The 25,598-nt window shown below is 44.0% G+C and overlaps 1 protein-coding gene across 1 annotated transcript in view; it reads right to left on the bottom strand.

Moving 5' to 3' along the window:
• The window catches only part of VWF (von Willebrand factor), a 164,641-nt gene that overhangs the window by 71,880 nt on the left and 67,163 nt on the right, over positions 1-25,598 (bottom strand). The window contains exons 24-30 of the mRNA XM_079975009.1: positions 24,224-24,343; positions 21,062-21,218; positions 20,016-20,183; positions 18,361-18,496; positions 15,010-16,346; positions 13,313-13,432; positions 9,223-9,366 (exon numbers count right to left, since the gene is read on the bottom strand). Coding sequence (XP_079831135.1) covers positions 9,223-9,366; positions 13,313-13,432; positions 15,010-16,346; positions 18,361-18,496; positions 20,016-20,183; positions 21,062-21,218; positions 24,224-24,343 — 2,182 coding nt within the window. The remainder of the gene's footprint in view (positions 1-9,222; positions 9,367-13,312; positions 13,433-15,009; positions 16,347-18,360; positions 18,497-20,015; positions 20,184-21,061; positions 21,219-24,223; positions 24,344-25,598) is intronic.

The following is a 25,598-nucleotide window of genomic DNA, read 5'->3' as shown; positions in this document are numbered from 1 at the left end:
AGATGGCAAGGGAACCCTGAGAAGGACCTCTAATGAAGAACTTAACACATGGACAGGGACATGTGGAGACATGCAATGGTTCAGTTCCATTTGCCCAAAGCCACATCGAAAACAGTAGCTGTACAGCATAACAGCATCATCCGAGAATCTAAACTTGATTTGCAGCACGTTTGCCAAAATTTTGACCACCTTATACTAGCCTTGCTTCTGAGCTGCCTTATGTACTCATTGTATATATATATATATATATATATAAAAGCTCCCCACATAGGAGAGTCTAGACTGGGGTCAGCAAACTTTTTCAGCAGGGGGCCGGTCCACTGTTTCTCAGACCTTGTGGGGGGCCGGACTATATTTTGAAGGGGGCAAAAATGAACAAATTCCTATGCCCCATTTAAATAAATGCACACATTCTACTCATGTAAAAACACACTGATTCCTGGACCGTCCGTGGGCCAGATTTAGAAGGCAATTGGGCCGGATCCAGCCCCCGGGCCTTAGTTTGCCTTAGTTTTGTTTATTTGGTCTTTCCATGAGCATTGAAATGTTTTTTTCATATTACACTACCCAGAGTTGTGATTATGTCTCTCTTAGATTTTTACGATTGATTTTACAATTACACTATTCTTATAATCTACTTAGAGATGTTTATGTTAAATGATATATGAACTGTAAAAATAAATCAGTGTGTGGGTGGCAAAGTCCAGAAACAGTTTTGCCATGCCACTCACTGTGTAGGTTAGACTAGCAGACATTTGTACTAACCAATAATAATTTAAAATCCCCATGCCAGGGACATATAGCGGGAGAGAATTGCAAGAGAAGTCTATGACTTGCAGATTTCCCCACTATGAGAGGGGATGAGAATATTTACTTGTTTCAATTCCTTTATGGTTTCTCTACTTGGATCTTTGCAGTGTTGAATTCTTGCTGAGTTCTGGTTTAACTAGAAGAACTTCTAAAATTAATTCCAGAATTTGAGCATACATAGCTTGCAACAATTTTCAGTCCATTTCATCTTCTCCTTGACCTACATTAATTACATTAGCATCTGCATACTTAAAACACTGCAAAACAATTAAGTAGCTGATTTTGCACCTGGAGGTGTGTGTGTGTGTGCCAAAAATCTTACCATGAACTAGAGATCAAGGTAAAATTTGCCAAAATTGCTCCTTGCAAAAAAATGAGGGGGAGGGAAGGGAAGGGACAAATTCTGCTTCAGACTGGCAAGAGGAAGAATTTCTCAGATGGGTGGGGGTTGACTTAGCAGTCAGGGGTCAGCAATCTTTTTCAGAAGGGGGCCAGTCCACTGTCCCTCAGACCATGTGGGGGGCAGGACTATATTTTGAAGGGGGGGGATGAACGAATTCCTGTGCCCCACAAGTAACCCAGAGATGCATTTTAAATAAAAGCACACATTTTACTCATGTAAAAACACGCTGATTCCTGGATCATCCGCAGGCCGGATTTAGAAGGTGATTGGGCCCCCGGGTCTTAGTGTGCCTACCCATGGCTTAGCTGGAGTGGGGAACCTTTTTGCTTCCACAGGTCAGATCGACTTCATGGGGCAAAGATATATCCAGGGAATTTGGCGATTAGAAGTCTTGACTTCAAAGCAGACAGCAAGGCACTGCTAAAGGAAGTCATTTCAGAAGCTGTTTCAACGCAGACTGCTTTAAGCTTTCCTTTTTGCAGCACATGGCCATTTTGGTCAAAGCACAGCCCACCAAAGAAGGTTCAGGTGCGTGAGAGAATTCCTTGCAGTGAACTCTCTTGCGCACCCAGATCAAGCAGGATTGCAGGGTTAACCTCCCTGCCTAGGTAAAGGTAAAGGTAAAGGTACCCCTGCCCGTACGGGCCAGTCTTGACAGACTCTGGGGTTGTGCGCCCATCTCACTTAAGAGGCCAGGGGCCAGCGCTGTCCGGAGACACTTCCGGGTCACGTGGCCAGCGTGACAAAGCTACATCTGGCGAGCCAGAGCTGCACACGGAAACGCCGTTTACCTTCCCGCTGGTAAGCGGTCCCTATTTATCTACTTGCACCCGGAGGTGCTTTCGAACTGCTAGGTTGGCAGGCGCTGGGACCGAGCAGCGGGAGCGCACCCCGCCGCGGGGATTCGAACCGCCGACCTTTCGATCGGCAAGCCCTAGGCGCTGAGGCTTTTACCCACAGCGCCACCCGCGTCCCTAACCTCCCTGCCTAGCATTTATTATTTGCAGTATGTCCCACTCTGCTCTTTTCACCCTTCCAACTGGAGGCAGAAAGGAAGGACTTGAAGCTCCTTCAAAGAGCAGCAGTTTCCATTTAATGGAAAGGAGAAATCAAGAGTGGATGAAAAGATAATAAAAACTAGGCATGTGCTTTCTTCAGAAACAGAGCAAAGTGCAGGCTCTTAAAGATGCAACAACAGGAGCCATCATGAAGGAACACCGCAGAAAGGTGAGAGCCACTTCCCTTAGGCGTGAGCTGTCCACCAAAATCTCCTAGCTCTAGAAGACTTCTGACTTTGCTCTGTGCAGGCATGGAACCCATATGTAGATTAGTTAAAGACCCACAAAGAAGAACTATTAAAATTAGACAGGCCGTCTTTTGCACCTGCCATATCAATGAACTTTCCACACTAACAATAAACTTCACAGGTAGTCAAGCTAGAAGTTCTTAATGGGAGATTTTTAGGCATATGAGGATCTATTATTCAACAATTCCATTCATGATTTAGAGAATGGGCGGGGGCAGAACAAGAGACAAAACAATCCCTTAGGCATTATATTGGGGCGCAATGGGAATGCGAGAGAAGCTGTAAAAAGCTAATACTTTTTAAAAAATTGGACAGGAAATAAAAACATAATGATTGGAAAGAGAAATGCAATGTAGACAAAAATCCAAATGTACTCAAATGGTAGAGAAGCAGAAACTGAAACATGATAGAATATCCATTTGTAGCTATTTTCTTCGTCTGGACACCCCCCCCCCAAAAAAAAAAAACCCCAAGGAATAAAATGTTAAATCATTTTAGGATGTTGTATAATTACAAGAGGCAGGGGAATTCAACAAAGCAGAAGTTCCTGCCTGGACCTCATGAATCACCATATTAAAAAGGTCTCCACGGTTCTAATCACACCTCTTCAATGGCTTTGACCACGGAAGCATGAATCCCCAAAGGCCTTTCTTCCCCCACACTTATGGAATGCTTCCTGAGGAAGAAGTCAAAAGAAGCAACTTACTATTTACTGAAATATGACAAAAGCAGACACCTGACAGGAAGGCTAAGACCTGTGATATATGATACAACTGCACTGAACTAAAAGGTTAACCTGTTGGACATACCCAACATAGCAGTTCTTCTTTGGCAATCACTCGTAGCCGAGTAAGATTGTCTTCCATGAACACAGTCTTAACAGTGAGTCTGTGACTGTGGAAGCCAATTCTGGATCCACATGTCCTTCCACAGTGGGGACAGAGGTTCACAGATGGTAGCTGATAACAGTGAGGGCTTGCTAACCGTGCTTTCCTCTTAGCTTGTATCTCCTTTTGGTCCTGAGTTTGAGCGTCTTCAAAGTTCATGACACCTTTGGTAAAGGCTGTTCTCCAATTGGAGCGCTCGCAGGCCAGTGTTTCCCAGTTGTCGTGTTCACACTACATTTTTAAAGATTTGCCTTGAGAGAGTCTTTGAACTTCTTTTGTTGACCATCAGCATTACGCTTACCATTTTTAAGTTCGGAATAGAGTAGTTGCTTTGGCAGACGATAATCAGGCACCCACACAACATGAACAGTCCAACGAAGTTGATGTTGAAGAATCATCACTTCGACACTAGTGATCTTTGCTTCTTCCAGTACACTGGCATTAGTTCGCCTGTCTTCCCAAGCGATATGTAAAAATTTTCAGAGACACCATTGATGGAATTTTTCAAGGAGTCGGAGATTGCGTTTATAAATGGTCCATGTTTCACAAGCATACAGTAAGGTTCGTGGTAAGATAGCTTTGTAAACAAGTATTTTGGTTTCCCTGTGAATGTCCCGGTCCTCAAACACTTTGTGCTTCAATTGGGAGAAATTTGCACTCGCAGAGCTTAGGTGATGCTGGATTCCGGCATCGATGTTGGCCCTTGTGGAAAGATAACTGCCCAGGTAGGAGAAGTGATCAACACTTTCCAATGTTACACCACTGAGTTGGATTTGTGGCACTGCAGAGCGGTTGTTTTGTGCTTGTTGGTGCAGCACTTTGGTTTCTAGGGTGTGGGGTAATAGGCCAAGCTTTTCATAAGCTCCTGCGAAGATATTTAGGATGGTTTGGAGGTCATCCTCCAAAGTGCACACACTACACTGTCACCAGCATACTGAAGCTTTATGATTGAAGTTATGGTACCCTTACTCTTTGCTTTCAGTCTACTCAGATTAAAGAGCTTTCCATCTTTCGATACATGATTTCTACCCTGGTGGGGAGTTTCCCTTTGACAATGTGTAGGATCAAGACAATGAAAATAGTGAATAGAGTTGGGGCAATAACGTAACCCTGTTTAACACCTGATCCCACTGTGAATGGTTCACTTTGAGAGCCATTGTTATCTGTGATAGTTGCTGTCATATTATCATGGAGGAGCCAAAGGATGTTCACAAATTTATCTGGGCAGCCAGTTTTCAGAAGGACAGTCCACAGGGCATTACAATTTACAGTGTTGAAGGCTTGAGTCAGGTCAATAAACGCCATATACAGGGGTTAGTTTTGTTCTCTGCATTTTTCTTGAAGCTGTCAAGCAGAGAGAAAATCATGTCCACTGCCCCCTTGGAAGGTTGAAAACCATTTTGGGATTCAGAAAGGGTAGCACTGGATTTGGTTGGGAGATGGTTTACCAACATCCTTCCAAGAGTTTTGCCGACCGCAGCTAATAAAGAGGTGCCTCAATAGTTTCCACAATCCGCTTGATCACCTTTTTTTTTTTAAAAAAAAAAAAAAAGGTTGATAATTTTAGCATCCAAAAGTCTGCTGGGATCTCCTCTCTCTCCCATATTTTTTCAATGAGCTTGTGAAATTGTTGTGTAAGTTCAGTTCCAGCCACTTTGAAGACTTCAGTGGGTATCCCATCGTGTCTGCTGACTTTGTTGCATTTCATTTGGTTAATAGCTGTACACAACTCTCCCATATTTGGAGATACTGCAAGCTCATCTGTAATTTGTTTCTGTGGAATTTGTGAGAAAACCTTAGGAGCTATGGGGGAGTTGCGGTTAAGGAGATGCTGGTAATGTTCTTTCCAGCACAATGCAATAGCTTCTTTATCTTTTAGAAGTGTGGTACCGTCTGTTGAGCATAGGGGACATATGCCATGATTTATTGGCCCATAGATGGTCTTTGTGGCTTTAAAGAAACTTTGTGCATCATGAGTGTTGGCTAAGTGCTGGATCTCTTGAGCTTTTTTTTTATCCACCAGGTGTTCTTTAGTTTTCTGGTTCTTCTTTGAACCTCATCCTTATAGCGTTAGCATAGGTTTTTTTCTTAGTTGCGCAGTTTTTATCTCTTTGCTAGATCTGAAAGGCCTTCCTTTTCTTGTCAATAATGCGTTCAATATCACTATCACTCTCATCAAACCAGTCGTGGTGTTTCTTAGTTTGGTATCCAATAGTTTGTTCCCAGGCTGCAATAATTGATGCTTTAGTTTGGTCCAGTGTTCCTCAAGGTTATTAGGGAACTGAAAGCAGATGGTCCTTAAAGAGTCATTTGGAAGCAATCCCACTTAACAGGATCTTGAAGGGCTTGAGTATTCATTTTGTGTCTTGGTTTCCTCCCTTGAAGCTTGCATTGAGGTATAATCTTGATAGCCATTGTGGAACGTATTAATCTGTGGTCTGTCCAGCAGTCGTCAGCACTCATCATAGCTCTGGTAAGGAGCACATCATGATGATCTTCAGCTCTTAAAATTACATAGTCTAAGAGGTGCCAGTGGTTTGACCAAGGGTGCCTCCATGGTGTTGTAAGATTTATTTATTTTGTTGAAAGAGTGTGTTGGTAATAACAAGGTTGTGCACTGCACATATAGTCAAAAGTAATTGTTGCCAATTCCTTCTTTCCCAATAGTCCCAGGCCACAGATCGAAATCTCACCCAACTCTTGCATTAAAATCACCCAGGATTTTATCTTCCTTCGGCGTCTCTGATAGAATGGCATCCAGCTAAGAATAAAATTTTTCTTTAATGTCTTCATCGGCATCCAGTGTCAGTGCATAAGCACTTAAAATAGTAGTCTGTTGGTTTTGGGCAAGTTTTATTTGAAGGGTTGGAAGTCACTCATTAATGCTGGTAGGGACTTCTGACAAGAGCTTCACAAGATTGTTTTTGATAGCAAAGCCTACTCCATGTATTCAACATTCCTGTTCAGACAGACCTTTCCAGAAGAATGTGTAGCCTCCTTTTTCTTCCTTCAGTTGTCCCTCTGCAGCTCTTTGAGTTTCTTGAAGCACTGCACTGTTAAAACATCACAACTCTCTTGCAATGATGGTGATCCTGCATTTGGGACTCTCATTATCTGTTTTATCCAGCAAAGTTTTGTTCCAAAGTTCAATGTACATAGTTAGGTAGGTGCTTCTGGGTGCAGATTTTAAGCATCCTTTTTTAATTATATTATCCCTCCAAATAACAATTGCAATTTTTCTGCCTCAGGTGCCAAAATGATTAGAACCTTGTCCTAGAGAGAAGCTGGAAGTGTGGATGCAGACTGAGGTCACATCCACACCATAGATCTAAAGGACATTGCTTCCCCCAAAGAATACTGGGAACTGTAGCTTGTTAAGGGTGCTGGGAGTTGCAACTCTATAAAGAGTAAGCTACAGCTTCCAAGACAGTTTGGGAGAAGCCATCGGCTTTAAATGTATGGTTGTAGATGTGACCAGAAGTGCACTAAATGTGATTCATCATATTTAACATAACTGTCACATTTTAACAAAATAATAATAATCTGACAATACAGCAAATTATACATTGCAATGGCTAAATGAAGCTGCCCTGCTGAGGATGGTGAAGGAATATATAAGCTACTGTTATTGCTAGCAGGAAAGAGCATCTTAGAGTTTTCTCATTCATCAAATGATAATATTCTCCAAAATTGACTTCTAGGAGCCAGTTTCAGAATGGCGCTGCAGAAGTATTTATTATTTATTATTATTATTATTATTATTATTATTATTATTATTATTTGTAAGATGACTAAATACGTATATAATAATAACACTAGAGCCAGTGTGGTATAGTGGTTAAGAGCGGTAGTCTCGTAATCTGGTGAACCGGGTTCGCGTCTCCGCTCCTCCACATGCTGCTGCTGGGTGACCTTGGGCCAGTCACACTTCTTTGAAGTCTCTCAGCCCCACTCACCTCACAGAGTGTTTGTTGTGGGGGAGGAAGGGAAAAGGAGAATGTTAGCCGCTTTGAGACTCCTTTGGGTAGTGATAAAGCGGGATATCAAATCCAAACTCTTCTTCATATGGACCAAGCTTAATGCCAATCAGACATAATGCTGAAGGCATAAAAAGGGATGGAGTCCACATGAAAGCAAGGGCCTGGAGGGATTCTGCATGTCATTTCCAGTCTCATAATCCTAGTTTTGCATCTTTACCAGCCCTTGGTGATTGCTGTTATGCATCTCCAGCCCCAAAGCCCAGGCAGCAGGGCTGAGAAAGACCTCAACCGAAAATTCTGCAAAATGACCACTAGCCAGAGCTGGCAGTGCCAGGCTAGACAGTCCCATTGACCCAGCCCTACAGAAGGGATCCTCGCGCTGCAAATCGCCCCAGACTGCTATGTGTGCATTTCTGCAACTTACCTATACGAGCGAAGCCATTCCTCTCACATAGAAAAAAAAAAAAAACCCTAACAGAAAATTCTTGACCATCTGTTTGGTTTTATTATTATTATTATTATTTCTCCAGGCTGAGAAAGCAATCATGGCCAATCCTCCAGCGAACTATGGAAGTCAGGTTTCATTTCTCACTTTTCGGCAGCAATAAACTCTACAGCACAAAGTAGGCCAAGGATCCTAAAATCTGGATACTCCCTTGCTCCTATGGGGCCCTGATGTTAGGCTGTTGCCAGACAGACTATATTTTCCAGTCCAAAAACATTATGGGTGGGATCCAAGGCCATCCACGGTGTTGCACACACGCACCAGGCTTGACTGATCCCCCCCCCCTTCTGTAGCAAGTTCTCTCCCCACACCCCCTGCTGCTCCTGAAGACTGTGGGATTCTCCGGAGTGGGAATAAATGTGGCACAAGGCACTGCGGCCAGGAAGCAAAACCAACGAACTGCCACCACTCCAAGCAGATGTGCACAGGAGTCTGTTTGGGTCTCGCACAATTCATTTTATGACCATTTAAGGAAAGCCACAAAATGAGGCTTGACATTTTAAAGGCTTGCATTGGGGCCTTCCGTTTACAAGGGGACGACCTCGTTACCTTTACTGTTTTTCAAAGGTGATAAGGAACGATTTGGCTAAGACTGGGGGAAATGGAAGCTTGTGGATTTCATTAAGGGTCCCCTTTCCACTCACGATTCCCCGATGATTGCCATGACAGAAATGTCGGCAAGGCCCTCACTGCATCGTTGGCTGCGACGCAGTTATGTACGCAGGTGACCTACAGGAGCATCCTTTCACCTGCTGAAAGCCCAGGTGACTTAGTCAGGAAGTCAGCTGACCTTAAGCATAGTCTCCAACTGCACCAAGAATGCCAGGACTGTCATGAAAACCCCTTAAGCTGTTGCACAGAATCCCCAATTCCCATTTTCGTTAAACACATGCTAACTGGAAATGGCTTCCTGTCAGGGGAAGTGGGGCGAAGCGAGAGTTGCGGCTGAGGCTGAATGTCACTTTGCTGTCAAGTGTGCAGATAAATGTGTGTGTGTGTGTGTGTGTGAGAGAGAGAGAGAGAGAGAGAAAGAAAGAGAACTCAACTAAGCCACATTAAAGCTACACCAGAATTTAGATCCAACCAGTATAGCTGGGAACCAATACATAGACTTTGAAGTCCTACATTTTCTGACTGCTGACAGGTGATTTCTAGAATTGTTGTTGTTGTTTAAGCCATGTTGTAAGCTGCCTTGTGCTATGGAAGAACAGGGGACGAAATGTTTTAAATTCAAAAAGCAAGTGTAGGTGGGGTCAACCCAATAAACCTTCATCGAGTCACTCTCTTTATAAAGTCCCTGCCCCCTCACAATAATCTGGTCCATCACTTACCTAGTTTGCTGGGGCCTTGCTCTCTTTGGTGAATTGAGCTCACCAGAGACAATAGGCTCGCTTTTTCTTGGGGTATGTTCCATGAAATTTCCAAAGTATTTGCTTTTCCATATTGAAGAACTGCTACCTGAGTTGTAGTTCGACCTGGGAGAGGGGGTGGGGACAACATAAAAATTATTGAAGGAAATGGCATCAAGAAGTTAAAGTGGTGGAACATATGCAGTCTGATTTTTAATGGTTTGCACCCACGAGACATTTAAATAGTTTGGGTAGCTAGAAGTGAGAGGACACTTGGATCTATGCTATATTCATTTATAACACTTGGTATCGGCCACCTAGTTCCCAGATTAACTTAGATCCGTCATTCAGAAGAAAGTTCTTTTGGTAACCAGTTTGCTCTATACCCCTTATATTGGCTGAAGTTGTCGATGCATCTACCCTGCCAGAAAAATAATTACCTGAGTGACAGGCCCAGTCAACACATGAAATGAGGCAGTACAGTTCTAAGGTGACAGAATAAATGCAAGGATGCAAGTGGGGAAGTTACCATATTTTTCGCTCTATAAGACGCACCAGACCATACGACACACCTAGTTTTTGGAGAAGGAAAACAAGAAAAAAAATATTCTGAATCCCAGAAGCCAGAACAGCAAGAGGGATCGCTGTGCAACGAAAGCAGTGATCCCTCTTGCTGTTCTGGCTTCTGGGATAGCTGCACAGCCTGCATTCGCTCCATAAGAGGCACACACATTTCCCCTTACCTTTTAGGAGGGAAAAAGTGAGTCTTATAGAGCAAAAAATGTGGTATTTTTGAATGTTCCCCTGCATGCAACGAACTAGCACAGGAGAGGACAGAGGGGGCTAGAAGCTTTGTCTTTGCCAAACTACTTTTATTTTTGCAGATGGTTTGTGTTTGTTTTTCTACAGGGGGGACAAATGGCGCTCCTATCTGCAGCCTGCAGCGCTACAGACCACTCTCATGACACTACCAACATGGTACTGTTACATGTTGTGGCAGATTAAACCCTGTCTGAATATTTCCTAATTTACACTCCTCTGCTTTGAAGTCATAGTGTTCATTTTTACTAAAAAATGTTAGTTTTCCCCATACGTCAAATATTGGCTTGCATATCTTTTTTATCAAAGCAGAATGGTTTTAGCAACATCTAATGCAAACAGACCAAATTCAAACAATTTACGTTGAAAAATTCTATTTTCATAGATATTACGCGGGCATGTTATTAAAACCTAAGTTGCTGATTAATTTATATTTCTGATATGTGTCTTTACAATAAAGTGGGATAGTACATTTCTCTTTGCTTTAGAAGACCTTGGATTTGAAAACAGCTCAAGGTTTGAAAACAGCTCAGGAATTTGAAGTTGCTTAGCAGGAAAGCAAGAACTTGTTGGTCTGCCACTAAGTGTCTGTCCTCTTTAACAAGGTCAGAAAAAAAATAGTAGAAATCTGTATGTGTGGTGTAGTGGTTAAGAGTGGTAGACTCGTAATCTGGTGAACTGTGTTCGCGTCTCTGCTCCTCCACATGCAGCTGCTGGGTGACCTTGGGCCAGTCACACTTCTTTGAAGTCTCTCAGCCCCACTCACCTCACAGAGTGTTAGTTGCGGGGGGAGGAAGGGAAAGGAGAATGTTAGCCGCTTTGAGACTCCTTCGGGTAGTGATAAAGCGGGATATCAAATCCAAACTCTTCTTCTTCTTTGTACAAGAAGAGATGCTGTGTCTGGTTGGGTGGATTCAGGTGTCTGAGCTGGCCCAACATCTGCCTTGAGTTTGGCATGTGCCAAACGAGCAGAAAATCTGGTATTGCTTGCTGTGATGATTGCCATAATCAGAGGCCTCGACCCAGTATACCTGAAGGAGCGTCTCTACCCCCATCGTTCCGCCCGGACCCTGAGATCCAGCGCCAAGGGCCTTCTGGCAGTTCCCTCACTGCGAGAAGTAAAGCTACAGGGAACCAGGCAGAGGGCCTTCTCGGTAGTGGCACCCGCCCTGTGGAACGCCCTCCCATCAGATGTCAAAGAGATAAACAACTACCTGACATTTAGAAGACATCTGAAGGCAGCCCTGTTCAGGGAAGTTTTTAATGTGTGACATTTTAATGTATTTTTAATCTTTGTTGGAAGCTGCCCAGAGTGGCTGGGAAAACCCAGCCAGATGGGCGGGGTACAAATAATAAATTATTATTACCGTATTTTTCGCTCTATAACACGCACCAGAACATAACACGCACGTAGTTTTTAGAGGAGGAAAATCCGTAGGCATGCCACCCATAGGCATTCCTTCCATAACACGCACAGACATTTCCCCTTACTTTCTAGGAGGAAAAAAGTGAGTGTTATGGTGCAAAAAATACGGTATATTATTATTACTAAGTAAAACTGTTCTGATTATTTATTTTACGAGGGTGGAATCCAACTGGTGCTTTTGCGCTCATGAAAGAACTTTTCATCCAGCCGAGATATCCACTAATGAAAAAGGAGCAAATGGGTTTTTAACCCAGAGTCCAGCCCTCTCACCGCACCTGTCTAAATGTCCCTGATAATCATCTCAAAAGAACTTGGGGAACCTCCTGAGCAGTGTGGAAGACGGCACTGGGGTTGAGGTTGAAGGGGGAGAATCAACAAAATTTGCCTTCCCACCTCCTTTGCTATTGGATGCCTCGAATGGATCAAATCCCTTCCATGGGTGCAAAGGTGTCAATACTGCCCTAAATGTATATCCCATCCTTCAGTATAAAACCTTTCTAGGGTGGTTGATATGTGGGGAAATCTATGTAGACTGAACCACACTTTGATATGTATCTCTTCTTTTGTTAGATTTTATCCATGATTTGTTCATCTCTGAACATGATTTAGTTCTAATATGTGGGATTTCTGGTACAGAATTCTGTTAATGGGTAATCATTTGTAAGCTTCTTTTCATAATATTTCAGCTAAAATTATTTGAATTCCAATTAACACAAAATTGTTTGCGTGCTTGGTGTAAAAATAACCAAGAATGTCACAGGTAGTTTAAATGTGTTCCTTTTTTATTGTGTTTTAACATTTGTGACCAGCCTCAATAATGTATCTGTGACTTGGATAATTGTTTTCTGTAACAGTATTTTAAAAATCCATCTGTAGCAATACACGGTAATAATGTATTTTCAACCCAACATTTTATCACCATTTGCAGGGGAGACAAATGCCCCAGAAATCTCAGTTTTCAAGAAGATGGTTTTATACTAATCAATATCATACAGCATCACATGTAGAACAAAATTTATTTTCAATTTCCCATTCTCAAGCTTAACAATAATGAAATTGCGAATGCACCCCAGTACTTCACTGGCTATTTCTGCTTTTGCAATTTCTTTCAGGATAATCAAATTTCTCAGAGGGACAAAGAAAATTATTACTGTTTGCGGTGCTTATTTTAAAATTATGTTAAAAATTCATTTACACTTTGCCTTCAACTGTTCATAGGGTTGTGCTGTTTCCTGAGGCAAAGCAGGGGACCTCAGCTCCCAGAGGTGAATTTTGGTTCCTCCATATCAGGGGTGGGAAAATTCTGGCACTTTGGCTACATTTGCTGCAGAAGTTCAATTGTTTGTTTTTTAAACACACATACCTGCTTATGTCTATGACAAATCAAGATTCTTTGCAGAAAGAATTTCTGGTTCACCACTTCATAGTCCCCTCATGCATACAATGAACATGGACCCCAAACTTCTAAAACGATTTAGTACAGTGGTGCCTCGCAAGATGAAATTAATCCGTTCCGTGAGGCTCTTCGTATAGCGGTTTTTTTGTCTTGCGAAGCAAGCCCATTGACAGCTTAGCGGATTAGCGCTATTAGCTGTTTAGCGGCTTTTAGCGGATCAGCTGATAAGCGGCTTAGGGCTTAGGAAAAGGGGGGGGGAGGGAATAAAACCCCGCAGGAACTTGCAAGACATTTTCATCTTGCGAAGCAAGCCCATAGGGAAATTCGTTTTGCGAAGCGCCTTCAAAACGGAAAACCCTTTCGTCTAGCGGGTTTTCCGTCTTGTGAGGCGTTCGTCTTGCAGGGCACCACTGTAAATATATGATACTCACCAACATTGCTGTGCTCAATAAACGCTTTCACAAATTGTTTCATTTCCTCAAATTCTGATTTGCTAACCTTCGAGCTCCCATCCAGAAGAAATATGACATCCATTGGTTTGCTGCAGGTTTCTAAAGATTTTTTAAAAAAGAAAAGGAAAAAGCTTGTAATTCTTTTTTAAAATGTATACAAAGCAACTGTTGATAGAAAGCAACCGCATGATTTCACAGAGAGAACACAAGAGGTTAAAAACATTACTGAGGGAATACATTCCCTGTCAACTCGTCTAGTACAGAATCCCTGCATGCCTCTCACAGAAACACTGAACTGCAGAATAGCTCTAGCATCCACACCATGCTCAGATTTTGGACCCTGCTGTCACCTCATGTCAATAAAAAACACAACCCATTTCCCATGTAGGAAAATTGCAGGGAGAGTATACAGTGGTACCTCGGGTTACATACGCTTCAGGTTACATACGCTTCAGGTTACATACGCTTCAGGTTACAGACTCCGCTAACCCAGAAATCGTGCTTCAGGTTAAGAACTTTGCTTCAGGATGAGAACAGAAATCATGCTCCGGCGGTGCAGCAGCAGCGGGAGGCCCCATTAGCTAAAGTGGTGCTTCAGGTTAAGAACAGTTTCAGGTTAAGTACGGACCTCCGGAATGAATTAAGTACTTAACCTGAGGTACCACTGTAGAACCAAACAGTGAAAATGTTCCAGAAGGCCTGCAAATGCCATCCTGGCAGTCAAGATAACCCTGGGACTAATTGTCATTTTGGTGCAAGAATGAGCTCACCTGTTTTGAATCTTTGAAGCCTTAGTTTTGGTTTAGCTGGTCAGGAGAAGGGAGGCTTCTCACACTGGCTGTCTGTCAGCTTCCACTTTTATCTAAGTCAGTGTTTCCCAACCTTGGGCCTCCAGCTGTTTTTGAACTACAACTCCCATCATCCCTGACTAGCAAGACCAGTGGCAAGGGATGATGGGAATTGTAGTCCAAAAACAGCTGGAGGCCCAAGGTTGGGAAACACTGATCTAAGTCAGGCATAGGCAACCTCGGCCCTCCAGATGTTTTGGTACTACAACTCCCATGATCCCTACCTAACAGGACCAGTGGTCAGGGATGGTGGGAATTGTAGTCCCAAAACATCTGGAGGGCCGAGGTTGCCTATGCCTGATCTAAGTGATGGAAGTAGACTGGGAAGGGGCCTCTAAGTCAGGGGTGAGTTAATAGGGCTATTGGTGCCAACTTACACAGCTTCCTATGCATATAAGTAATGCTCAACGTATTAGCACCTCACCGACAAGTCATGCCAACTGCTTGGTTGTATCTATCTTATTTGTAGCCATGCTCACACAGATAAGCACTAGAACTGGCCATTCGGGTGTTAATGACCCCCTTCTTTGGTATCCCTGCACCAAACCACTCACACAAGCTCTCCTTTGGGCCTGCAGATCAAAACAATGGAGAGATGAATCTTTACAAAAACCAGCCAGAAGCAACAGCTCAAGGGGGTAGGGTCGGAATGGTATGGCAATATGTGTGTTATCCTATCACCCTGAACCCTCTGTGGCCTGCTCAAATGTATTAGAGAAGATGCAATCTATTGGCTCCAGAGTTTAGCAGGAAAAAAATGGGTTAAAATTTTAAGAGGGTGCTCTCAAGATTCAAAACAAAACCCCAAGTTAAGAAAACAGGCATTACCTTCCTTTGAGCAGCATGTTTTTAATATCAAGTCAGGTCCCTCTTGGATGAGTCTGTCATAATCCTCTAAGATGATGGGAGCCTGAGGCTGGCTTAATTCTCTGAGTTCCTGGATGTTGGCGTTAGGGCTTATACCAATGGGAATGAGGTTGACATCAGTGGGTGGGCGAGTGATGGTATCTGTGGCAGGATTCGCAGTCACCATGTACACCAAGTGTGGAGCTTGCCTTCTTCCCCTTCTGCTTGTGGCTACAGTTTGTTCAGAGACAAAGTTGAGAGCCTTTCCAGTGTTGGTGGCATTCCCTCCACGGAACTTGATCTCCCTCACCTTCTTAATCAGGTCGGTTTTTGACTGTCTGTCCCTGAAGGAATATTCCACCGTGATTGTGAACGAGTACTGAATGATAGTGATATGAATGGTTTCTTCTCCGATATCCATTTCTCTGATTGTGCGGGCGATGAACTCTTTGACCAAATTGAAATTCTCCTCGCCAACTTTGTCAGACCCCTCAAGTAAAAATACAATGTCCATGGCCTTATGAACAGAAACTAAAAATGTTGTTGGGGCTGCTCTGGTTAACTCCCAGCCGAGTCCAGGGACTGCGGTGACACTGGGGATGGTTGCAGTAGGGGGCTGTGTGGTAAACAACATGGCATTTACTTCAGGCACAAGGCCACAGAAGTAATCAATTATTTCATCCCTACGTTCCCTTAGTTCAAGCACACTGTTCATTATGAAGGCTTTGTTCTCAGGTGACTGCCTTTCAATTAATTGAATTTGGTCAAGGCTGATATGAGGTCCAAGTCCGACTGGTATTACGGTGATTTTCTTCTTTTTCAAAAGTGGGAAGATCGTTTGAATTTTCTTCGGATCCTTACTAGCTGTAAGTAAGACAGCGATTCTGGCAGCGTTTGTTCGTGGCGCCTTCCCAAACACATGGAATACCACATACTTAAGTACTTCAGTTGCAGAGGCAACATCTCCACCAGTGTATTTTATATTCTGGACTATCCTCCTCATTTGAGATGGCTTTTTAATGTCTTTGAGGCCAAGGTAAATGTGTGAGCCAGTTCGGTATTCTAGGATCGCCAGGCGGATTCTTTTCTGGGAGATGTGGAGTTTTTCCATCATGCCAATTATGAAAGCTTTCAGCTGTTCAAAATCACTCTCAGAAAGCTTATTGGAGCCATCAACCAAGAAAGCAAGGTCCATCATTTTACTGCAAGAGTATTCATAGGTTATCTGATCTTCTGGAGCAATAGTTGTGGTCATTAGGATTTCATCTGTCTCCTTTGGATCACATTTATGGCATGTCAAGTTTCGTCCTTCACAATGGCTGGGGGGGGGGGGAATCAACAAGATAAACCATTAGAAACAATAGCAGTATTTCTCCACAAAACTTTTGCAACTAAGGATTGCCTCAAAACAACCAGGCAGAGAAGACACTGTAAACTGGAAATGAGTTGATTCCTTTCTCCACCTTTGGACTGTCATTGTGCTAGAATTAGTAACATATGCATAGGAAAGATTTAGAATAATTGTCTGCACCAACAGAATTACAATATGCAAGGTGAATAAAAGCCAAGCGTATTGGGTTGTCACAAATCCCTACTGCAGTGTGGCCTTAACTGGAAGTGGCCTTCATTCCCACTCTTCTGGTCATGACTCTCCCACTTACATACTAGGGCCATCAAACTACAGAACTGGTTATGAAAACATTCATACCCACCAACATTTCAATATATCTCAAGCATGATTTCCCCCTTGTTCTTGCCATCTTCAAAGAGTTTGTTTCTTCCAGTTGTTAAAAAAAGCAGATCTTGAAACAGTGTCAGAAGAGCGAGCACAAGAAGAGTGAGCAGACTAAGTTAAGAGGACAGTTTCTATCTTGATGAAACAATATGCCATGTGTACCTTCTTGCATTGCAGGGGGCTAGACTAAATGACCCACAGGACCCTTCCGATTCTACAATTCCATGAGTCCACAATTCTAGAACCTAGCCAAGGTAACATTAAAGAATTCTGCATGATTGTTTAATGTTATCTTAATGCTTATGTACCATGTTTTGTTTCAGCTGCTCCGTTGTTCCACCAAAATATAAGCACAATACTGATATGAAGGGGGATGGGAATGCGTCTTCTTAATTCTGATGCAACCAGGACAATGCAATACAATACAATACAATCAAGAGAATTAAGCGTCCCTGAAACACTTTTTTCTACCAGGAGATGTGGTTGCGGTGTGGTCAGGGATGCCACAGCATATAAAGTCTCCCTCGTGAGGCTTCCAGTTGCTGGAAGCATCAGAGATCTCTCGCTCCTGATTCTAGTTCCCTAGCTGTGCTGCACCTTGCCTGAATTTTCTGGGATGCTGACCTCACACTACTGCCTGACTTTGCCTCTGTTATCACGTCAAACCTATACTGATTCTCCATTCATGATCTTAGTTCCTATATTGGGCTGCTCTGCACCCATGTCCTAGTTGGTAGGGTTTTGGTAAGAGGCTTTAACCGGCTGGGCCCCTACACCCCAACCCCTGAGGGCACCCACTGGAATGTGATACTTTTGCCTTTGTCTTGCCTCATTCTGGGTGTGACAAGGACTGAGCTGAGGCTTTGGAAGTTCTGAAACAATAGCAGCGCATAATCCACTCACATCACTGGAGGTGACGTAATGCTGTTGTGGCTAAGAATTATTGGAATGAGTACACTGATTTACAGAACTATTGCAATTTATTATTTTAATCCTGGTGTAAATATTTGGTGGATGACATTCTACAAGCTTCCAATTTTCTTTGGATATTTGCTATAAAAATGCTTTCCTATTGTTTGTACAGGTGGCGTAGGCATCTAAATTAGGTGACAGCTACGTGCAGTGATGTATCCCTGGTGAGGCAAATGTACATAACATTCCAAAACCTCATGGAGGAAGAAGTCGCAGTGTGTTGCCATGCACGTTAAATTATTAGCAGGAAAACTATGGTATAGGATTCTAGGCGAGCAATTTCTCTCAAACGATATAGTGTTTAAAATGATCCGATTTTACAGTGCTGATAACCAAGGCCTGCATTTCCTCCCTGAATTCAGAGGGCAATCATCATTCAGAAAAGGGGCTTTAGGCATCAAATCAACCCTCAGATGTGTAAAGTAAACACTATATAAGGAATGATTCAGCATCCAGAACCTGGTTTTTACTTGCAGGGTGTCCTTCCTCCACAACAGAAAACTTTTCCGGAGTCTTGACTAAATACTTGTGCCTTCATGCAAAATCAATACTGGAATTCACTGTTCTGGGTTATTGGCATGCATACATTCATGCTCCCCATGCTCAGAAAAACACATCTGCTTTACCAGGATCGGCAGAGCTCCGCATCTTCAGTGTTCAACACGATCCTCTTCCCGTGGGGAATCCGGAGATTGTCTAATTCACACACCGGGCATTCTTCAAGATCAACACAAGACTCTGACAGCTCATCAAGTATTTTCCCTGTTTCACAAGAAGAAGAAGAAGAGTTTGGATTTGATATCCCGCCTTTCACTCCCTTTAAGGAGTCTCAAAGCGGCTAACATTCTCCTTTCCCTTCCTCCCCCACAACAAACACTCTGTGAGGTGAGTGGGGCTGAGAGACTTCAAAGAAGTGTGACTGGCCCAAGGTCACCCAACAGCTGCATGTGGAGGAGCGGAGACGCGAACCCGGTTCCCCAGATTACGAGACTACTGCTCTTAACCACTACACCACACTGGCTCTCTTAACCACTACACCACACAACAATATTAGAAGTTGGGCTTTCAAAAGAAACAGTAAGCAACAATCTACGCTTGCACTTCCCAAGCACCAATGATAAGGATGGGATCCGACATCTGCTTAATAATAATAATAATAATAATAATAATAATAATAACAATAATTTATTATTTATACCCCACCCATCTGGCTGGGCCTCCCCAGCCACTCTGGGCGGCTTCCATAGAAACAAAAAATACAGTAAAATATCACACGTTAAAAACTTCCCTGAACAGGGCTGCCTTAAGATGTCTTCTGAATGTCAGGTAGCTGTTTATCGCCTTGACATCTGCTGGAAGGGCGTTCCACAGGGCGGGCGCCACCACCGAGAAGGCCCTCTGCCTGGTTCCCTGTAGCTTTGCTTCTCGCAATGAGGGAACCACCAGAAGGCCCTTGGCACTGGACCTCAGCGTCCGGGCAGAACGATGGAATCGAGTTACCCATAATTGGTCCAGTTGAACAACTCAGCCAATCCCATCTCTACCTGCTCTGGGGACCATAGGAGCCAACTCCTAGGGGCTAAGGTCCCTTTGTCCCTCCCCCAATAAAATATTTGAGGCCCCCCCCCCAGGTAACATGCATTGCCATTCACATGATGAGTGAGTGTGTGCGCGCAGCATTTTGTGATTGATTATGTGAGGTGGGGTTTACCTGCCCCACCCTCAATATTTTATTCCAGTTGGCACCCCTGCTGTGGACAGTAAGGAAGGAAGTCAAGATCATCTGCGTGACTCCTCCTGCTGATGAGAGGGGCAATCCCAAAGAATCTCCAAACCAATCCCCTCCTTTCCCAACCAGAGATTGATAACAAAATTTATTTTCACTTTTGATTGCAGAAGATAAGCTAGTACGTCCACACCAAAAGGACCATAGAATCATAGAATCATCCAGTTGGAAGAAACCACAAGGGCCATCGAGTCCAACCCCCTGCCAAGCAGGAAACACCATCAGAGCACTCCTGACATATGGTTGTCAAGCCTCTGCTTAAAGACCTCCAAAGAAGGAGACTCCACCACACTCCTTGGCAGCAAATTCCACTGTCAAACAGCTCTTACTGTCAGGAAGTTCTTCCTAATGTTTAGGTGGAATCTTCTTTCTTGTAGCTTGGAACCATTGCTCCGTGTCCGCTTCTCTGGAGCAGCAGAGAACAACCTTTCTCCCTCCTCTATGTGACATCCTTTTATATATTTGAACATGGCTATCATATCACCCCATGCTTGCCTGTTGGACAATGCACATGGCATCCTTCGACACACTTCACAGGACAGACCACTGGATCCAAGTGTTGGCATGTCTTTGGACAGGCAGGGCCACAGCTGTTGTATCGCCATTCACACAGGTATCCTCCTCCTTCTCCTCCGTCCTTGTTCATGTCTTCACAACTTTGTGCTACCAAATATGAAGAAAAAACAAGAAGAACTGGATGCTTGTGCCATGAAGTAACATTGAGACTTCACATCTTATAGTGCTTCTGAGTATTCGGTATGCTTTGCACGCACCCGTTTATAACAAGCCTGCAATGTGTCAACACCGGTTATGACCATATTTGCAGATGGAGGTTATGACTTCATGGAAGAAGTGAGATTCAAACTGGAAACTTCATTTCACACTACTATAGATTCCATCTAGGGGTGGACTCAGCGACCTTGATCTGGTTTGTTTCTATGCCACGGGTTTAGCCTGACTATATATACCGTATATATTTAGGAAATTCTAAAAAATCCACACAAATTCAATACTTTTAAAAAATAAATGAAGTGGACATCATGCTTTCACTTTCTTTTTACACATATTACTATCTAGCTGAATGCAAAAATTCCAGCGAGTTCCATCCATAGTCATGCCCTAGGTGTGCTTTGCCACTCTGATATACGCACAAGATCTTGGCACAAACCAAAACATAGCAGTTGCCTTAATTCTGCAGAACATGGTGGCCATTTCTTGGTTTTGTTTTTTGATAGATTTCCCATTAACAGCAACAAACAGAGACTTGGATTAAATGAAACCGCCCTACTCTCTCCTATGCCAATGGAAGTGCTGCAAATTGCCACATACCGCACAGTTTAACAGTCCTGGCTTCCCCCAAGGAATCCTGGGAAGTGTGGTGTGTTTGCCACAGAGCACCCTGCCTGCACCCCTAACAAACTCCAGTTCCCATGATTCTTTATCCCATGACAGTTAGCATAGTATGATAGTGCTTTTAATGGGCACATCGCTCATGCCGTGATGATCCATTCCCCACCCCCCTACAACTCTCCAGCACTTACGGCATAGAGTAGGAGACCTCCAGTGAACCACAACCCCTTTCTGTGCACAGGCATGGGCGTAGGCAGCTAGGACGTCACAGAAACAAGCACAATCCCCAATGGATTCACAAGCACAGGTGTCATACAGGCAGATATCCACATATGGCTCAGGGTCCACCTACAAGGAAAGTCATATGGGTTAAATGTGCTAGTAACTTTCCATTGTATTGAATAACCATGGATTAGTCTCTCTCTCTCTCTCTCCCACACACACACACACACACACAGAGAGAGAGAGAGAGAGAGAGAGAGAGAGCTTCTCTCCAATTCAGACTCTAAACTTGTCTGTGTAATAAGATTTTGTTGTTGTTTAGTCGTTTAGTCGTGTCCGACTCTTCGTGACCCCATGGACCAGAGAACGCCAGGCACTCCTGTCCTCCACTGCCCCCCGCAGCTTGGTCAGACTCATGCTGGTAACCTCGAAAACACTATCCAACCATCTCGTCCTCTGTTGCCCCCTTCTCCTTGTGCCCTCCATCTTTCCCAACATCAGGGTCTTCTCCAGGGAGTCTTCTCTTCTCATGAGGTGGCCAAAGTACTGGAGCCTCAGCTTCACAATCTGTCCTTCCAGTGAGCACTCAGGGCTGATTTCCTTCAGAATGGAGAGGTTTGATCTTCTTGCAGTCCATGGGACTCTCAAGAGTCTCCTCCAGCACCAGAATTCAAAAGCATCAATTCTTCGGCGATCAGCCTTCTTTATGGTCCAGCTCTCACTTCCATACATCACTACTGGGAAAACCATAGCTTTAACTATACGGACCTTTGTTGGCAAGGTGATGTCTCATGTTAATAATGAAAGGATAGAGCTATAAAGGGTTCTGGTCCAGAGCGTCAATTGTCTTGAAACAGGAAGCTTGTAGAACTGATCAAGACTCCCAAAATGGGAGGGCGCTTTCTTGAGGAGAGTGACAGGCGCAGGAAGGAAAAGGACAGTAAAGGGTTGGAGCTCAAAGATGGTTGCAAGCTCCAAACCTGAGTGCTTTACTGCAACATAGAAGGGAGAGGAGGTTTCTACAGAGTGGGGAAGAGAAGATTTGTCCTCCCCCCCCAACCCACTGCAATCTCTCTCTCTGTGTGTGTGTGTGTGTGTGTGTGTATCCTTCCCCTTATACTGAGAGAAAGACCCCTTTTTCTTGTTTATTTTGCTTGTTTCACAAAGCCCTCAAAACTTCAGCCACTTTGGAAGCCAGAGCTGGTATGTGGTCTTTCCCTGCCAAGCTTCCTTGCGGAGTGGAGGGCCTCCGTGGGGGCTGCGAAGGGCTTTTATCAGCTGGGCGGGGTGTCTGTACAGAAGGGTGCAGCCTTTGTTTGCCTAGAACCAGGTGGCACCTTCTCAGGTGGCAGCAGACCCACCCCGCCTGATGGGGTGCATGCTGGCAATCTCAACATTCCCATAAGCAGAGGGTTGTTGAGTGAGTAGGGGTGCCAAGCTGGCAGGAGGGGTGGGAAAACTTGTTGGGACATCTTTGTCACTTCTTGCCCTGCTGCTGAATTCCCAAAGCATGACTTCTGAGAGCTGTGTCTGCTTCCAAACCTGTATCATTGCTTGCCTGACAGGATAGCTCTTCCTTTCTCACAAGCAAGAGCTTCTGTCTCTCTGTGTGTTAGGTAGGAGCCTAAACAGCCATTCCCCATTATCAAGATGGCCAAACTCAACCATAAGGTAAAGGGACCCCTGACCATTAGGTCCAGACGTGACCAACTCTGGGGTTACGACACTCATCTTGCTTTACTGGCCGAGGGAGCTGGCGTACAGCTTCCAGGTCATGTGGCCAGCATGATGAAGCCGCTTCTGGCGAACCAGAGCAGTGCACGGAAACGCTGTTTACCTTCCCGCTGGAGCGGTACCTATTTATCTACTTGCACTTTCACGTGCTTTGGAACTGCTAGGTTGGCAGGAGCTGGGACCGAGCAACGGGAGCTCACCCCGTCATGGGGATTCGAACCACCAACCTTCTGATCAGCAAGTCCTAGGCTCTGTGGTTTAACCCACAGCGCCACCAGCGTCCCATATACAGGACCTAATTTGGTATAAAAAATGATGGTCAACACTATCCGATAATCCTTGGCAGCAACTCGTTTCTTTCTTGTATTGAGGAATTCTTCTTATTTGCTTGTTCTTTGCAACAACATGTTTATTATATTTCTTCATAAAATATTGGAAACTTTCCAATAAGTTCAAGACAGCTTTAATCCTCAAAATTAAAACAAAGTAAACTGAGCGGCTTACACCTTACTTTCTATGATTATTTGTCCAAACTCCATTTTCTGGGTGTTCCTGGGTCTGATAATGGGAAGTGAGCTAGACTGGGAGGAAAGGGCCTTGGGCAATGGAGGGAAGAAAGGAGAATTCAACTCTCTTCTCCTACATCCACAAAAAGAAAACACATCCTCATCATCTGCGAATGCAGCAGAACACGACTAAGCATACAATGTTGTCATGGGCACCATGTCTAGTTTAGCCCTTAGATCCCACAGCAAATAGGATGAAGGATTATTGGGGGAGGGGCATAGCTGTCAACTGTCCCTTATTTTGCGGGAAAGTCCCTTATTCCAGCGTCGTGTCCCGCTGCTGTCCCTTATTGATGATGTCCCTTAAATTTCCCGGGTTTCAAAGGAAGCAGCTCCTCTCCCTCCCTCCCTGCCGGCCAGGGAGGAGGGAGGCTCCAACTGTGTTGCTTGGCTGTGTTGTTCACCCAATAAGGAGTCTAAGAACGACTGGGGGGGTGGAGCTTGCATGCCTTGTGCTGATCAAATCGGCCGCGTTGCCTGGGGATTCGCCTTTGCTCAGCGCTTCCCAGCGGAGAGGTGACGGTGGTTTTCCTTGCTGCATCCCCTTTGCTGGGTTGCTGCGCTGTGGGAACCACCGCTTGAGGCTTCGTTTGCTGGCTGGGCTTTCTGCCTTTGGCTTGGAGGGGCTCAGAAGCTGAACATACCTGTGCTTGGAAAATCCTTTATTTTGGCTGCTGATCCCTTATTTCCGAGGCTGCTGGTCCCTTATTTTCAAATCTGTAAGCTGAGAGCTATGGGGGGTGGGGATGCTGCTGCTGCTGCTGCTAAATATTTGTCCGGGTAATGAAGCCAGCAAAAGAAAGAATGAGAACTGGATAAGAAGCTTCTTACCAATTTTTTACACTCTTTGAAGGTATTGCTGTTCAGGACGTTGCAAGACGTTTCCACCATCACTTGCTTGACCACATTGCCATTGCACAAGGAAGATGCCAAGCTCTGTCCCTGAGAAAGCTTAACAAAGGGAAGCAATATTGGCATGTTGTTATTACTATACCATATGTGACTACTTAACATTCATCTGCTTATTTATTTCGCCTATATGTAGCAACAACAGTGATTATCCAATCTAGGAAGTCACCACTGGATCCCAATAAACAGACAGGGACAGATCTTAATATCTGACATTTCATTTCTTTATGAAAATGGCAAGATGAGCAGTTTAAGGTTGGGCACATGGAAGTAGCTGTGCAGTTCTTGCACCCTGTCCTATATTCACAATTTTAACAAGTATACATACAAAAAGGGAAATAGGTAAGCTAAGAAGCACATTTGAAAACCGTGATAGCAGAATCTGCTATAAATAAAAAGGTAAAGGACCCCTGACAGTTAATTCCAGTCACAAACGACTCTGGGGTTTCGGCGCTCATCTCGCTCTACTGGCCGAGGGAGCTGGCGTTTGTCCGCAGACAGTTTTTCCGGGTCATGTGACCAGCATGACAAAGCTGCTTCTGGCAAAACCAGAGAAGTGCACGGAAACGCCGTTTACCTTCCCACCTATTTATCTACTTGCACTATGATGTGCTTTCGAACTGCTAGGTTGGCAGGAGCTGGGACTGAGCAAAAGGAGCTCACCCCATCGTGGGGATTCGAACAGCCAACCTTCCAACCAGCAAGCCCAAGCCTCAGTGGTTTACACCACAGCGCCATAGGGACCTCCAAATATAGATAACAAACTGGAAACCATGCAAAGCCAGCTTCTCAGCATCCGGCCATACACTATTGTGTATAATGTTCATAACTCAGTTTTCAATTTCATACTGAAGCCTTAGAAGACTTCATGTTTGAATTAATTGTGGGATGTATCTTAATTTACTGATCACTTGTTTTTATTCATTGTCTTACTTGTATGATGTTAGCAGCTCTGAGTCCAGCTTTGGCCGGAGAGGGCGGGATATAAATAAAAATTATTATTATTATTATTAATTATTATTATTATTATTACCAGACTCACAATCATAACTACTTTAGCTTAATCTCCAACAATAAAATCATGGTTGATGCAAACTTCAAGGCAAACGCATCACAACCGTCACCATGTACTTATTTTGTCTTCAGAATTATTTATTACTCTTTGATTGGATTTTTTGTTGAAAGGTGTTAGGGAGGCTTAGACAATTCTCCAAGTCATACCCATGAGGCAAGGATCAGGGCCACACACAAATACTAGAACATTAAGCACATCCAGACCACTCATTAGACCTATCTA

This window comes from Podarcis cretensis, assembly GCF_951804945.1.
Source record: "Podarcis cretensis genome assembly, chromosome: 5".
NCBI classification, from domain to species: Eukaryota; Metazoa; Chordata; class Lepidosauria; order Squamata; family Lacertidae; genus Podarcis; species Podarcis cretensis.
Note: the sequence above shows the minus strand (reverse complement) of the source record. Positions and strands in the feature narration are given on the sequence as shown.